This window comes from Alosa sapidissima, chromosome 12 (assembly GCF_018492685.1).
Source record: "Alosa sapidissima isolate fAloSap1 chromosome 12, fAloSap1.pri, whole genome shotgun sequence".
Taxonomy (NCBI): Eukaryota; Metazoa; Chordata; class Actinopteri; order Clupeiformes; family Clupeidae; genus Alosa; species Alosa sapidissima.
In genome coordinates, this window is record NC_055968.1 from 29,749,691 (window position 1) to 29,764,176 (window position 14,486).

At 41.8% G+C, this 14,486-nt stretch overlaps 2 protein-coding genes across 3 annotated transcripts in view; one reads left to right on the forward strand and one right to left on the reverse strand.

The window, feature by feature from the left end:
- Nucleotides 1-8,239, reverse strand: part of pla2g4ab (phospholipase A2, group IVAb (cytosolic, calcium-dependent)) — a 51,411-nt gene extending 43,172 nt beyond the window's left edge. Inside the window, exons 1-3 of one of the 2 annotated variants that reach the window (XM_042058139.1) lie at nt 8,128-8,239; nt 7,906-8,043; nt 6,469-6,588 (exon numbers count right to left, since the gene is read on the reverse strand). In XM_042058139.1, coding sequence (XP_041914073.1) covers nt 6,469-6,501 — 33 coding nt within the window. In that variant the 5' untranslated portion in view covers nt 6,502-6,588; nt 7,906-8,043; nt 8,128-8,239. Of the gene's footprint in view, nt 1-6,468; nt 6,589-7,316; nt 7,407-7,905; nt 8,044-8,127 lie in introns of those variants that run through there. The other variant, XM_042058140.1, reaches the window with a different exon arrangement.
- A 1,065-nt stretch (nt 8,240-9,304) lies between these two features.
- ptgs2b (prostaglandin-endoperoxide synthase 2b) lies at nt 9,305-14,251 on the forward strand. The gene is made up of 10 exons (XM_042057229.1): nt 9,305-9,432; nt 9,686-9,802; nt 9,917-10,060; nt 10,180-10,323; nt 10,763-10,944; nt 11,113-11,196; nt 11,359-11,605; nt 12,129-12,415; nt 12,618-12,765; nt 13,478-14,251. The coding sequence occupies exons 1-10, from the start codon at nt 9,372-9,374 to the stop codon at nt 13,888-13,890; spliced, it is 1,827 nt and encodes a 608-aa protein (XP_041913163.1). The 5' UTR covers nt 9,305-9,371; the 3' UTR covers nt 13,891-14,251.
- Nucleotides 14,252-14,486: the final 235 nt, after the last annotated feature.

Sequence of the window (14,486 nt, forward strand, 5' to 3'; positions counted from 1 at the left end):
AGAACATGACAGTCATCACAGACGGTTGCTGGGTGTGGATGACGACTATACTCTTCTGTCTTGTCTAAAGGTAAACATCAAGGTTACCTGGAAGAATGTGAATGTTTATCTTCCTGGAACATAAAATCCAGAAATTTCCAGACACTGAATAAGAATAGTATTGTATTTACAGTAGTGATAAAAAAATCAGATGACGCAGATGAACACTTCTAGGTTATAGGTTTGTTAACAGGAGCGTGCGGTCCATATGGGCAGGTGGGGCAGCGAACTACCTGAAGCATCCTCCACAAAAAATAGTTCTTCAGTAAATCATTGCTCCAAGTCTACTTTTAATAATGTGATTGTCACATTAATTATCTATAGTTTCTGTAGGCTTTCCAACTATTTTTGGTCTATTGACATCAACTTTTGGATGATGGTGGCGATTCTCGTTGAGTTTAATGTGTCATGCAATGTTGGGGCAGGGCACCTCGACGATCGCATTCCTCAATAATTTATCGCATAACCCTGGCGTCTTCAATAAGGATTGCAATCCGCGCTAAAAGACGCCTGTACGGTCGTAAAGTAGTCTGCCCCATGGTCATATTCTAGAACTACTCAAATTATTCCGCCAGTTATAAATTAGGCCTATCGTTTCATTTCAAGATGCAGAAATGGCGAGTAGTGTTGCACCTGTTAACCGTGTTGAGTTTCTGTTAAAAAAAAAAATTGAGAGGTTGAAATTAGAAGATACGTTATCGAACCCTGGTGTCTTCCTTGGTTTAGTAGCTAGTGGATTTAATAGCATCTGTTGACAGCGCAAAAACGAGAAGGCAACGGTGTTCAAAAGTATGGCATAGGTTGCTGCATTCAGAATGAGCTATATCCTATAATATAGCCTAGTTTCTACAGCGAGTGGTCAGACAATTATCCATAACACCCAACTGTCGTGAGTTGCAGTTATAAAACCCAACTACTTAAAAATATTAGATAGTTAGCAGGCCAGACAGAACAAAAAAAAATAGTTTTGTTATGCTTCGCTGGTTTAACGTGATGAGAACGGTGCAAGCTTAACTGATGGGTTACTGATCTACAATTCTGACTGTGACATGATTTAAGCATACAGCAAAGTCCTGTAAAATAATTTTAATGTAGCTCAAAATGATAGGCTGTTAAAAAAAAGTCAGACTTTCTGCCCTACCAAAATGTATGGTCACCGCACGCTACTGGGTTTGTAGGTATTCTCAGGAAAGCTATCCCAAGTGATCTGCGAGCAGACGTGGTAAAATATAATATAGATGAGTTTTTGGCAATATTGAACCAACTTTCTGCAACACTGCCTGCTACGCCAGTTTAAAATCATATGAATCCTCTGACACAATAAGCAAGGTGCAAAGACAATAAGCAAGGTGGTTCAGTGAGTAGGCCTGTGTAATATACTGTTGAAGTAGGTCTACTGTTTTTTTTTTTTAGATAGGTGGTCAGTGAAGTTTTTTTTTATTGGTTAAGTGGACCTTGGTCTGAAAACGTTTGAGAAACACTGTGCTAGAGGGCCTGCATTTTGGAACTTGCATTAAGTCTTGTTTTGTCCCTCTACCCTTATCAGGCCAGTCAAAGCAAAACTGACAATGAACTGATGGAATCTATGATGATAAACTCTCCTGTACGGTGTTCATTTTAGGACATCCTCAGACTCAGGTGTCAGACTCAGAAAAACATCGGTCATCTTCAGACAAAACAGCCTCAGCGTCAGAAAAACCTCTGTCATTTTCAGACAAAACTGCCTCAGCTTCAGAAAAACTTCTGTCATCTTCAGACAAAACTGCCTCAGCGTAAGAAAAACCTCTGTCATCCTCAGATAAAACTGCTTCAAACCAAACTGCCTCAGAAAAAGTGGAGTCAGGTCTCAGAAAAAACGCTATCAGAAAAAAGTGGAGTCAGGTCTCAGAAAATCAGGTCTCAGAAAAAACGCTGTCAGAAAAAGTGGAGTCAGGTCTCAGAAAAAACGCTGTCAGAAAAAGTGGAGTCAGGTCTCAGAAAATCAGGTCTCAGAAAAAACGCTGTCAGAAAAAACAGAGTCAGACGAAAAAGTCTCAAATGAAAAGTTATTGTGGGGACAGAAGAAGACGACGGATACAGAACGGTGAGTTTAATATTATGCTTAATACGTTATTCTGTCACTGGCAGGGTAGGAATTTCACGGCGGCCACGACGGCCGTGGTAGACCCTTGCGTTGGCCGTGAAGCCCCTTCAAAATCATAGGTTTACAGGCCACGGTGGCCTTGGTACCCCCTTCTTTAAATATTCTGCTTTGTGTCCTACTAATAGCGATTTTTATTTAGCCTGCGGCCTGTCAAAATAATCTTAGCATTCAGAGCGCAAATTCATTTAGTCTTTTACGCAGTCGAGAAAGTGACATCGCAAGAAAGTGCGTCCAAATTCACCCATTCTTCTCAGTTGAACTTAAGTTGAAGTAGCCTATTCATCACACAGACATCACAAGTGATGTCACATGAAAGAGCTTTTTCTCAGCTTTTAAACGATGTTAGCCGATAATTGCTGTGTTGAACGGTTCGCGAGAAAAGTAAATAATATAATTCAATTTAATCATACATTCTACTGAAGGTTTTGCGTCCATGATCTCCCTACCCATTCATCTCGGTGGAATACATTACGAACCCTTCTTTTAACACATGACAAACCACATATCAGAATAAACAGCAGACCTTACCGAACATAAAAGTGTAAAGCAGTCCCCATACAGTTAGCCGTTCCAGAGTAATCCAGTTTTGAATTTGCAGTAAATTTCGACATGCATTGATGTCTCCAAATTTGGGCTTTAAGTTTTACAATGTGTTTAAATTGTTCCACATGATTTCATAACGGGCCAAATACAAAATAAATGTTACAAATATCGCCTAGATATTGGTAAATCAGAAGACAGCTGACTAAGAGTTTGTGAAAGTAGCCTGATCACAAAATGCTAAGCATGCATTTAGGCTATTTGAGTTTCTTAAAGATGAGCTGTGCTTAAATTTAAATTGTTCAATACATGATTTCATAGCAGGCCAAATATAAAATAAATGTTATATATAGCCTAGATATCTGTTTTTATTAGATGATCAGATGATTTACAGTTATATGTAATATGTCATGTTTCATGTTTTTGTAATGTTTCATACAATGATGCAGGTCTACTGCAGTGAATAGGCTAAATACAACATCATTTTTATAGCCTACTACTGTATAGTTAACTTTGGCCTTGGTGCCCATGTGGCCTTTGTGCCCCCCACCAAATATGCCCAACTGAAGGCCAAGTGGCCTTGCTCCCAGAATGGTGAAATTCCAAGCCTGGTCACTGGCATGTTATATTTGGTGCTTGGTTAGATGTAGAAATTATAAGTAAAGGTAGAAAGTGATCCAATGGTATACACATTGTAGGAAATCCATGGATGTAACTTAGCTAACCTCACTTCGCTAGTAACATTAGCAGCTGCTGTAAGGCACATACCGGAGTAAGCTACGTACTACATACAGCAAAATAATTTGTTTTTCGTAGGATTACGGTACATTCAATGAGCTAGGGAAAAGTGAGTTAAACATTTTTCCACCACGAAAGTCCAGAACGACACCTGGGCCATTATTTCTTACTTTTGCTAACCGTTTCCCAGTTGTACACTACCCCAGTAAGAAACCTGCATCATTATCATCACATCATTATTCCCAAACCCCCATAAAGACAAATGTGCTATGTCATGATGTAATACCATATAATACCATTATGATAATACATGAAATAGCAGGTACCAACAACAAGGCACATTTCTCTAAATAAGTTAAGATAATAATACCTCATATCAAATGAATTCAACAACGCTGCAGTTATTGTCCCCTGGGGATTACATTTCATCTTTATGTCTGTCTATTATTGTTGTGCAATGACAATGACAACTGCTAACGTTTTATAATGGTATGGTATTACATCATGGCATAGCACATTTGTCTTTATTTAATAGGCTACTTAATACTTTTCTGAGACCTGGTTTTCTGAGACCTGACTCCACTTTTTCTGACAGCGTTTTTTTCTGAGACCTGACTCCTTAAAGATGTTTTTCTGAGGCAGTTCAGTTTGAAGCAGTTTTATCTGAGGATGACAGCTAGGTTTTTCTTACGCTGAGGCAGTTTTGTCTGAAGATGACAGAAGTTTTTCTGAAGCTGAGGCAGTTTTGTCTGAAAATGACAGATGTTTTTCTGAGTCTGACACCTGAGTCTGGTTTTTCTGACGCTGAGGCAGTTTTGTCTGAAGATGACAGAGGTTTTTCTGACGCTGAGGCAGTTTTGTCTGAAGATGACCGATGTTTTTCTGAGTCTGACACCTGAGTCTGAGGATGTCCTAAAATGAACACCGTACTCCAGGTATTGTGTATGTCTGACTCTGGCACACAATCTGAATATCTCTCTCAGTGTGAATATGGGTAGTTAGAGAGAGACAGGGAGAGATGGATTAGGTAGGAAGAGAGAGAAAGAAAGAGAGAGACAGAGAGAGAGATGGTGTGAGATAAGTCCTTTTTCTGTGGTATGTGGTAGAAGTGTCTCTAACATCTGCATCTGCTGGTGGTTGAAAAAGACACTAATGGAGACAGTATTTGCAAGGTCTGACACTGCAAGTACTATGTAGAGCCTGACCGATATGGTATTTTAAAGACTGAGGTCTGGCGTGCAAACTAAAAATCGCTATTATAAAAAAAACAAAAGCATTACGCCACTGAAAAAGAAAAACCTGGTCTATAGCGAAAGGCGCATATGAAGCACAGCTGCAGATGCACTGTCATGAGATGTAAGCAGCAACTCCTCTGCAGGATAAAGGATTTTTTTTCAGTCATTTGAATATTATTGGGGTAAGTGTTGCTTTTTTCAGGCTATGTTTTTGATGGTAACACATCGTCAGTCAATAGTGAAAGTAATTAACTGTGTATAACTGTTTTGTCATTGACTAATTGTCAAGACCAATCTTTTTGCACCAGACACCCGACATTTGATAACAAAACCACCGACTGGACAAACCCCTAAATTTATTCAAGCTATTCACCAGTGACCATGTGTTTTAGATCGCCAAGATAGGGCCCATTGTGTTTAAATAGGCCTAACTATAGGGTATCCAAATGAAAGGATTAATGAATATTTATTATGAATAATATCGTCAAGCCTTTGTTCTTATCTGTGATAAACACCAATGCCACAATAAACTTTCAAGGTATGTGTTTTATGCTTTATGATGTTTTTTTAACTGTTAACAGCATTAATTTCGGTACCCATGTTAACAGGTTACAGCACCCACACTGCTTCCACCATAACCACGCTTCAGACTCGGCTTGAACCATGCTGTAACCGTGACCCATCTAGAGAATAGAGGGGATGCTTATTTTTCCGTTTCATGCGAGTGGTTCTGTGCAGAAATATATTAGAAAATAGTAGTTGATGGACATAATTTGTGTTTTAAATGGGGACATGGAGGCTACATATGTACTATAACGAGCAGAATGTGTGCAGTGAGAACTCCCAAGGAGACACACTCTGAACATGATGTAGTAGCACCAAGGTGTCATGCCTGACTGGAAGGGGCATCGAACTGGGGGTACAGTGGGACTGATTACCAGGGCCGCAAGGGGAGAGAGTGCCCTTGAAAAGTCTGGAATATGCATGAGGGGAGGACATGGGGGTCCATCAGGACTGCCTATGCATAGGGCCCAGGATCCTGTGCTACGCCCCTGCTGACTGGTGCCATGGAGTGCCTCAGTACTTGTTTTAGGGAGATGTTTGAGATTAATATACAGTGGACTGTAGTATGATACAGAAGGCATTTTATTTTCAATTTAGTACTTGCAGTAAGACAATATGTCATCGTCATATGGTTTCTCACATGCACCCACAATTCACATTGCACTTTGCTATAAAAATGTGTGAGATCCACCCCTACAATTTATAAGATATTTTCTTCATGTTCAGAGAGCTACTATACCATTTGATTATCAGTAAACACACTGACAAACTGATAAGAGTCTGATTAGAGTCTGATGTCTTTCTTTCCTCTGGCTGGCAACATCCCTTTGACAAAGTGCTGCCAATCCATTCATTTGTATACACCGGCCTTTGTATTACCTGAGGTGCATAAGCAGAATTCCACAACTTGATGACAAATCTATGTGTGCATTTACTGTGGTTCTGCCATTTGGATTGGTAGACTCCCAACATGCTTGTGGATATGACTATTTCCAGTCAGTACAAATAAATTGCCAGCTTTTATTCTTTCTTGCTTTCTTTGTTAATGTCAAGGTCTGTTTTTTATAACTTGAAACAGCCAATGAATTAACAAAGACAAGATGACAACCAAGTCTTTGTTAGCATACATGTACTGTATCTTCTGACAATTCTGCATAGTAGTGTGGATTATTATAGCTAACATAAATGTTGTTATGGTGTAAAACTCACAATAATGTACTGGTAGGGGTCTATGGATGACATGGCTGATGCCCAGACAGCTTTAGAAAATGTCCAATCCTTACTGTGCCTCTGAACTGGGAAGAACTCTTCTGGGTATTTTCACACAGTCTGTAGTCACACAAACACATAGTATTAAAACACATGATACAACCATCCACTATAATAGTCACCTCGTATGCCTTCTTTCAACTCTTGGCAAGATTATGATTTCTAGAAACAGTATGAGGAAAAATGAGAAAAGAGATACGTGCGGAAACGACGCATATCATAATTAGGAAATAAAAGACGGATATGGAGCTAACATAACACATGCACACAAGCTATCCCTCTCTCTCTCTGGCACACTCTCTCTCTCTCTCTCGTGGGTGTGCGTGAGAGAGAGATAGAGCCGATAGCACCGAATTATGCCCACCAACCAAAAGCGGAAAGGAAAGGGTGCATTGGAACTTTCTGGTGTTTAACTAAGCGTGTTGTGTCTGCGCCTTCACGCACGTTTGCACTATATCCAGCAGCAATTTTGTGCAACAGATCACGTAGTGTACGGGACGAGTCCAAAACAAGATTTCGGAGTCGCGAAGCGTGAGCTTTCTCAGCACTCCGCAATTAGAGAGCTAGTCGGCGCGCACCAGAACGGCGGTACCGTGCAGCAGGGTCTCTACTCCTACATTAGTAACATCGCACAATTTACTTTGACATGGGGTATAGATTGACTCCTTTCACGACAGGCTATCGTCGACGTGAATAAACATACTAAAGAATTTCACAATTTTGACGGCACATGCCGGTCCTGTCTGGAACATTTTTCAGTTTTCAGCATAGGCCTACAAAAGGTTTACCCGACGAAGCTTCCTATCCCCGATTCGGTTGCCAAGATGCTGTTGGGGAAATTTTGCCACAGTAGCATCTGTAAAGTAGCCTAAGGACCTTGTTGTCTGCGTAGGTTGATGAAATAATGGCTAGTGTAACGTTGGCTGTCATATGACAACAAGTGGGCTGTACCAAATTAGACGATCCATCACGAATACAGACAAACCAGGTAGCCTACAGGTGACTGTGTCACGTTCGCGCTGAATGAGCTGAAGCTGAGTAGGTCTGGATATCAAATGCTTGATAGCCTACCTTTATCAACTTTGCGAAGCTACCGTAGCTTTATAAACTCCATAAACTCCAAATTGAACACATGGAATTGATCGACATTAAAGTCGCATGAACTTTTGGAAACTCTGGAAGTACACCTTGGACAGGCTGCCGTTTGTAGCGCGCACATGCGAAAACTGCCAGCGTCCGTCTTCGACTAAATGTCTTGTCTAACTTTCCTTACTCAACGGAATCCCTTCTAACACAAATAATATTGACAATACAAACATAAACCATAATCCAATGATACAATAAAGAAATGAGAACCAAAATCCACAAATGACGTACCTGATCTAGGTCATTTGCTCTGAACAAAAAATTAGCAGTCACAATCCTTTGGAGCAAAGGCATTAGACTCTACTAGAGCCCGGAGAAAGGAGGCGCGTTCATTTCTCTTCCTCGTACCAAGCCGAACTTTGTCGTTGCCTAGGTTGAAACTCGGAAATGTCAAAACTCTGAATATAACAGCAACACAAAGCTGGAGTGCTCCAAATTATTAAAAAGTTGTACCACTGGCCTGGCCTTGGTATAGACAGATAGTTGTCAACTTCTCGGTGTCTCTATTGCCACGATGCACAGCAGACTACGTATTCTCCAAAGTCGCACCCGTCTGTCGGTCTCACCACTAGCAGTCATTATGTGCGAAAGGTATAACCTGCCCAGTAGAGGGCGCCCCAAGACTGTCGCACATAGGTTTCTGAGTGAAGTGGTCTTTGGCATAAAGCCGTGTCAGTCTAAATGCCAGATATACTTTAAAAAAAAAAAAAAAAAACCGGGGTCTTATAACTGCTGGCATCATATTCAGAAACTGTAACCAAGCAGTCAATTATTTGTCTAAGATTAGGCTACCATAGAATAGGTCTCTTAATTTCCATAAAAAGTGGTATCCAGGAGAGGGCTTGATGCCAAGCCATTTGCATTAAAGTTTGAATTTGAAAAAAAAAACGACAATTAGAACGATGTGATAATATCATAATAACAACTCTAATAAAAGCCTAAATAATGAATAATAACAATAAAAAAAACCTGCTGAATAAAACAGCTAGAAACCAGCTTGCTGGTCGCTGGGTTTAGCTGTTGGTTGTCTTTGTTGGTTTTCTTCCAGCTCTTGCTGGTCTTTGCTGGTGTAGCTGGTTGGGCCACCAGGTGGACATGCTGGCGTGACCATCTGAGGAACCTGGTCATGCTGGTGTGACCAGCCTGTCGTGTGGGATACAGCTGGTGTAAGGTGGTCATGCTGGTGACCAGCCTGCCAGGATTGACATTGTTGGTGTAAAATGCTTATTTGCTAGAATGGCTTACATAAGCTGGCATCCATAAGCCGCAGGTCAACCATACGGTCAAACAAGCTGGTTACAAACTGGTCAACCAGCAAACCACTTTAAGATGGTCATGCTGTTTTTTTCAACAGGGAATAATAATAATAATAATAATGATAATAATAATAATAATAATAATGTTATTACTGTAGTGCTGTTGTGTGGTTTTGGGATAGCAATGATTAATCAATGTTTAAAAAATAACTTATTGAGCGTTCGCATTAATTACTGATTATGACCCCGACAGACAGACAGACAGACACCCCCCCCCCTTCTCCGTAGTGAGTCAGAGTGACGAGTGTGAAGGAGGGTTCACATCGCCTTTATAACGAGGGAAAGTTTCCTCCTCTTACACACAAACCCTGAGGTAAACCTCACGGAAAGCAAGGATCACCAACAACTCGTACTACTACGCCTGAACCACACGTTACTGGAATGATCAGATCTATAGCGTTTCTTTTTCTCATACACCTGGCGTTGGTGTTATGTGAGGAAGGTAAGATAACTTTACATTCTATCAGGGCATGTTAGGTTTAGGTGTAGACATTTTCAAATGTAGCTAGAATTGTAATATTGCAAGCCTTCCTGGCTGTCTCTTGTATTTTCATGTTTTTGTAAATTACTTTAGACTAGGGTATTTAAAGAGACAATATAACGCCTAGCCCACTCTACAGCATCGTGAAGACTAAATAGTTTCACGTGAAGAGTTGGAGACGAGATCTGAGATTTAATCTGTTTAAATTTCACAGGCAACCCCTGTTGCTCGCAACCTTGTCAGAACCGGGGAGTATGCACAGCACTGGGCAGTGGTGCCTATGAGTGCGACTGTACCAGGACAGGATACTACGGCCAGAACTGCACAACTCGTAAGTGTCGGAAACTATGGGAATACTGAAACAAGCCATTGCGAATATGGGAAAATCGGAATATGTTTTTGAGACAGCATAGCCTAACTGTAAGCCTACATTTCTTTCCAACAGCCGAGTTCTCCACCTGGTTGAAAGTGACTCTGAAGCCCTACCCAAACACGGTCCATTACATCCTTACTCACTTCAAAGGACTATGGGCTATCATCAACAAAATCCCGTTCTTGCGGGATGGCATCATGCGTTATGTTTTAACATGTAAGACTATCTTATATCAGGCCATGGGCTAATATAAATATCTCTGATTAACTAATTATAGTAACTTAAAATTGCTTTAAATAATATAAATATTTACTGATGTTGTCTTTTTCCCCCAGCCCGGTCACATTTGATTGAAAGTCCTCCAACCTATAATTCAGAGTACGATTACAAAAACTGGGAGGCTTATTCCAACCTTACCTATTACACACGAACCCTCCCTCCGGTACCGCGGGATTGCCCAACACCTATGGGAGTTGTGGGTAAGTTTCTCCCCATCTATTTCTTTTGCCCTCTCTCTAAACCTGTTCTTTCAGATTTTTGAGAGATTACCACGTTTATGTCAGCAAATGACATCACACTGAGGTACCAGCCAATCAGATAGGCTATAGAATGGAATTCAGCCCTAGGGGCCTTGAAGCAGAGACCTGCTACTCTAACACAGCCTACTCACAAAATTATTGAACAAGCTAAGAGAGCTCAGTGCATTAGGTCATCAGAGATTCTTTCTTGATGTCCTAGTATGTATGCCTAACAACAAGTTTAGTGATAACTGCCAAACTGTCCATTAGTTTGGCTTCAATTATGTTTTAGTTTGGGGAAATGTTGGGGGAGTGATATTGTAGGCCTAATCTGTTCCTGTCATGCCCATGTGTGGTGATAGTGGTGACAAAAAATTAAACACACTCCTTCCTGTTGCAGGCAAAAAGGAGCTGCCTGATGCTAAACAGCTGGCGGAGAAACTGCTGCTGAGGAGGCACTTCATCCCGGACCCACAGCGCTCCAACCTTATGTTCGCCTTCTTCGCCCAGCACTTCACACACCAGTTCTTCAAGAGCGACATGAAGAAAGGGCCAGCGTTCACGCGCGCCGTCAACCATGGGGTGAGTGGCAACCCGCTGATGATGGATGGGTGGGGGCTTATTCATGTGGAAGGGATCTAAATCACCATGGTCTTCCATTTTTGGTGAAGCGTTTTATGTTTTTGTCCACCACAAGAGGAGGAAGCAGGAACAGAGGTGTAAACAAAGGTGTTTTCTGCGTTTGTACAGGTGGACTTGGGTCACATCTATGGGGAAGACCTGGCGAGGCAGCACAAGCTCAGACTGTTTAAGGGTGGAAAGCTGAGGTATCAGGTGAGTCGAGAATAATAAAGTGTGATTCATACACTCACTTGAGGAATAAATTATGTAAAATGGGACTATATCACTACCCCAGTAGTGTATGTGTATTAGTGAAGAAGTGCTTTATTGTTTGCTTATCTCCTTTTGCAATCTCTCTCTCTCTCCCTGCTTCAGGTGGTGGATGGTGAGGTGTACCCTCCCCTGGTCAGCGAGGTGGGTGCAGAGATGCACTACCCTCCCCATGTGCCCGAGTCTAAGCGCCTGGCTGTGGGCCATGAGGCCTTCGGCCTGGTGCCTGGTCTGATGATGTACGCCACCATCTGGCTGCGCGAGCACAACCGAGTCTGCGAGGTTCTCCAGGAGGTCCACCCCGACTGGGACGACGAGAGACTCTTCCAGACCACGCGTCTCATTCTCATCGGTGAGAGCACACACACACACACACACACATTTGCAAACAGGCAAACATCGATATACACATTCAGAAATAAACACGTCAAGGCGATCAGTGGCATAGAATGAATTAGCTCGCTTTTACGGAACAGAGAAACCAACAGTATGCTTGACCTGTGTTAGACCTCATATGTACTGTAGGTGGACAGATTCAAGACTGAAGTGTTACAAAACCTCTGGTGACCCTGCATACGAGGTGCCTCTGTAACTCAAACAGCTCTGTCTAGTATTTGCAAAAGCATATCAGCAGCACTTTTTTTGCAGCTCAACAGTTTCCCGGCACCACATAGGCTTGCGGAACAATGCAAAACAGTGAAAGTTTATTTTTGTGTTTGAGGAAAAAAGTCTTTGGCATTTCCCCATATCACTCTTAGTCAAAGGTTTATCACAGGATCATATCTTTTTTCAGTTGAATTCAGCGGTCTTTGAAGATCGAAATCATCAAAACTGCTAGCGTACTAATAACTCTCTCAATAACTCTTTCTCATCAGGCGAGACCATCAAGATTGTGATCGAGGACTATGTGCAGCACCTGAGTGGCTACCACTTCAAGCTCAAGTTCGACCCAGAGCTGCTCTTCAACCAGCAGTTCCAGTACCAGAACCGCATCGCGTCCGAGTTCAACACGCTCTACCACTGGCACCCGCTCATGCCCGAGGACTTCCACATCGAGGAGGAGGTCTACTCCTACAAGCAGTTTGTCTTCAACACCTCCATCCTCACCGACCACGGTGTCAACCAACTGGTCGAGTCCTTCACCAACCAGATCGCAGGCAGGGTAAGTCATCTCAACTAAAGTTCTGCTAGAGATCATACGGTGAGGGGGTTACATGCTATACGTTTTGTGCACATTTGCCTTTTGGTGGTTAGATTTCATTGATCGGCATATTATGGGGTGTGAGGAGTTGTGTTTTCTGCCCAGTGCAATGGGGTGGTCAGAGATGGGCCTAACCGGTGTGTCCAATGTGTTTGTCCCTTAGGTGGCTGGAGGCAGAAATGTACCTGCTGCCGTTTTGATGGTGTCTATCAAATCCATTGAGAACAGCCGTCAGATGCGTTACCAGTCCCTCAACGCCTACAGGAAGCGTTTCAACATGAAAGCCTATACCTCCTTTGAAGATCTTACAGGTGAGCAACTCTTTTTCGCTCTCTCTCTCTCTTTCTCTCTCTCTCTCTCTCTCTTTCTTTCACTAACTTTCTCTAACTCTCACTTTCTAAATGAGTGAATACCCTGAAGTTAATTTCCATGATAATAAATCCTAGAATAAATTAGTGATTTTGCCTGCATGCTGCAGTTTAGATAACTCCGTAAAAATATTTGTAAGCAACAGTAGCTTTAGTCAGTTAGCTTGCCATCATTTCCGAGAGCTCTCCAGGAGTAATTTATACAGAGCGCATTCCTTCTCAGGTTGTTTTGCCTCGGGCACAGATTTAAATCAACACAGTGAAGTAAACGTAAACTGTGTCAGAGCAGTGAAGTCTCTCTCACTGGTTCTCTACCTTTTCCGGATTGAGGACACTACGGGCAGCTGTGTCTTGAGGGAGTCTATTCGGTGCTTGTATAAACTTAGGGGGATGTACTCAAATCGGGCTTGGCTCAGGGACAAAGCGGGGTGACACATGCAAGTAAATGTAGGCTGATTCACCTTTTTCAGGAATCTTCAGTTTTCATAGAAAGACCTGACTAACACTCAGTTGAGTAACTTTTGAAAATTTCAAAAGAGAGTGTTCGAACAGTAGAGAATGAAGGACTTGAAGTGACTGATAGGAAGGCCTTGATGCCATTGATGGCATGATGGCATGAGATTAACTCACTCACTTTCTTGTCCTTCACCACCAGGTGAAACAGAGATGGCTGCCGAGCTGAAAGAGATGTATGGGCATGTGGACGCTGTGGAGCTCTACCCTGGCCTGCTGGTGGAAAAGCCCCGGGCCAACGGCATCTTTGGGGAGACCATGGTGGAGATGGGGGCCCCCTACTCGCTGAAGGGGCTCATGGGAAACCCCATCTGCTCTCCAGAGTACTGGAAGCCCAGCACATTTGGCGGCCAGGTGGGCTTCCAGATCGTCAACAGCGCTTCGCTGCAGCGGCTGGTGTGTAACAACGTCAAAGGGCCCTGCCCTCTGGCGTCCTTTAACGTGCCTGATGTAAAAGATGCTGGATCGGCCACCATCAATTCCAGCACTGCACACGCAGCCACCAGTGACGTCAACCCAACTGTCATTATCAAAGAGAGAACGTCTGAGCTCTGAAAAAAAGCTGAATAACTGGAATCTACTGGATGTGTATTTTATTATTATTTATTGTAATATTTATTGATTTTTATTTATTGTTTATTTATTAATTCAACTGTCACAAATGGGGCCGTGTGTGTATGTGTGTGTGTGTGTGTGTGCGTGTGTGTGTGTGTATGCGATTTGTTCTGACATATATTTATATAATTTAAAATGTTGTTATATTTTGTTTTGTCCTGTTTAGCAGCACTGCTCTTTAAGTTGTTTGCGTTGTTTGCAAAGCTCATTGGTTGTTAATTAATGCATACTTGAATCTAAATTCTTAGTTTACGGTACAATGATGCTTTCAACCGTGCAAATAAATTGTAACACAGTTGTATTTCTTTCCTGTCTGTCACTTCATTTCACTTCACTTCACTTGTTTTCATTTTTCTACTTTGGTAGTTTTATTGAAATTAAGAATTTAGAGTTATAAGAATTAAGTTATATATATAATATATATGTATCTTAAATGTTGTTTCTCATTTTGTGAGTTGTTTTGGATAAAAGTGTCTGTTAAATTAATAAATATAAACATATTTTTTGAAAAGTTTGTAAATAATCTGTCTGATGCA

What these genes read in the sequence shown, in the direction of transcription:
- ptgs2b (XM_042057229.1), top strand. Translation starts at nt 9,372, where the DNA reads ATGATCAGATCTATAGCGTTTCTTTTTCTCATACACCTGGCGTTGGTG. An exon ending in AACACCTATGGGAGTTGTGG is followed by an intron (nt 10,324 to 10,762) that starts GTAAGTTTCTCC and finishes TTCCTGTTGCAG; the next exon opens with GCAAAAAGGAGCTGCCTGAT. An exon ending in CACGCGTCTCATTCTCATCG is followed by an intron (nt 11,606 to 12,128) that starts GTGAGAGCACAC and finishes CTTTCTCATCAG; the next exon opens with GCGAGACCATCAAGATTGTG.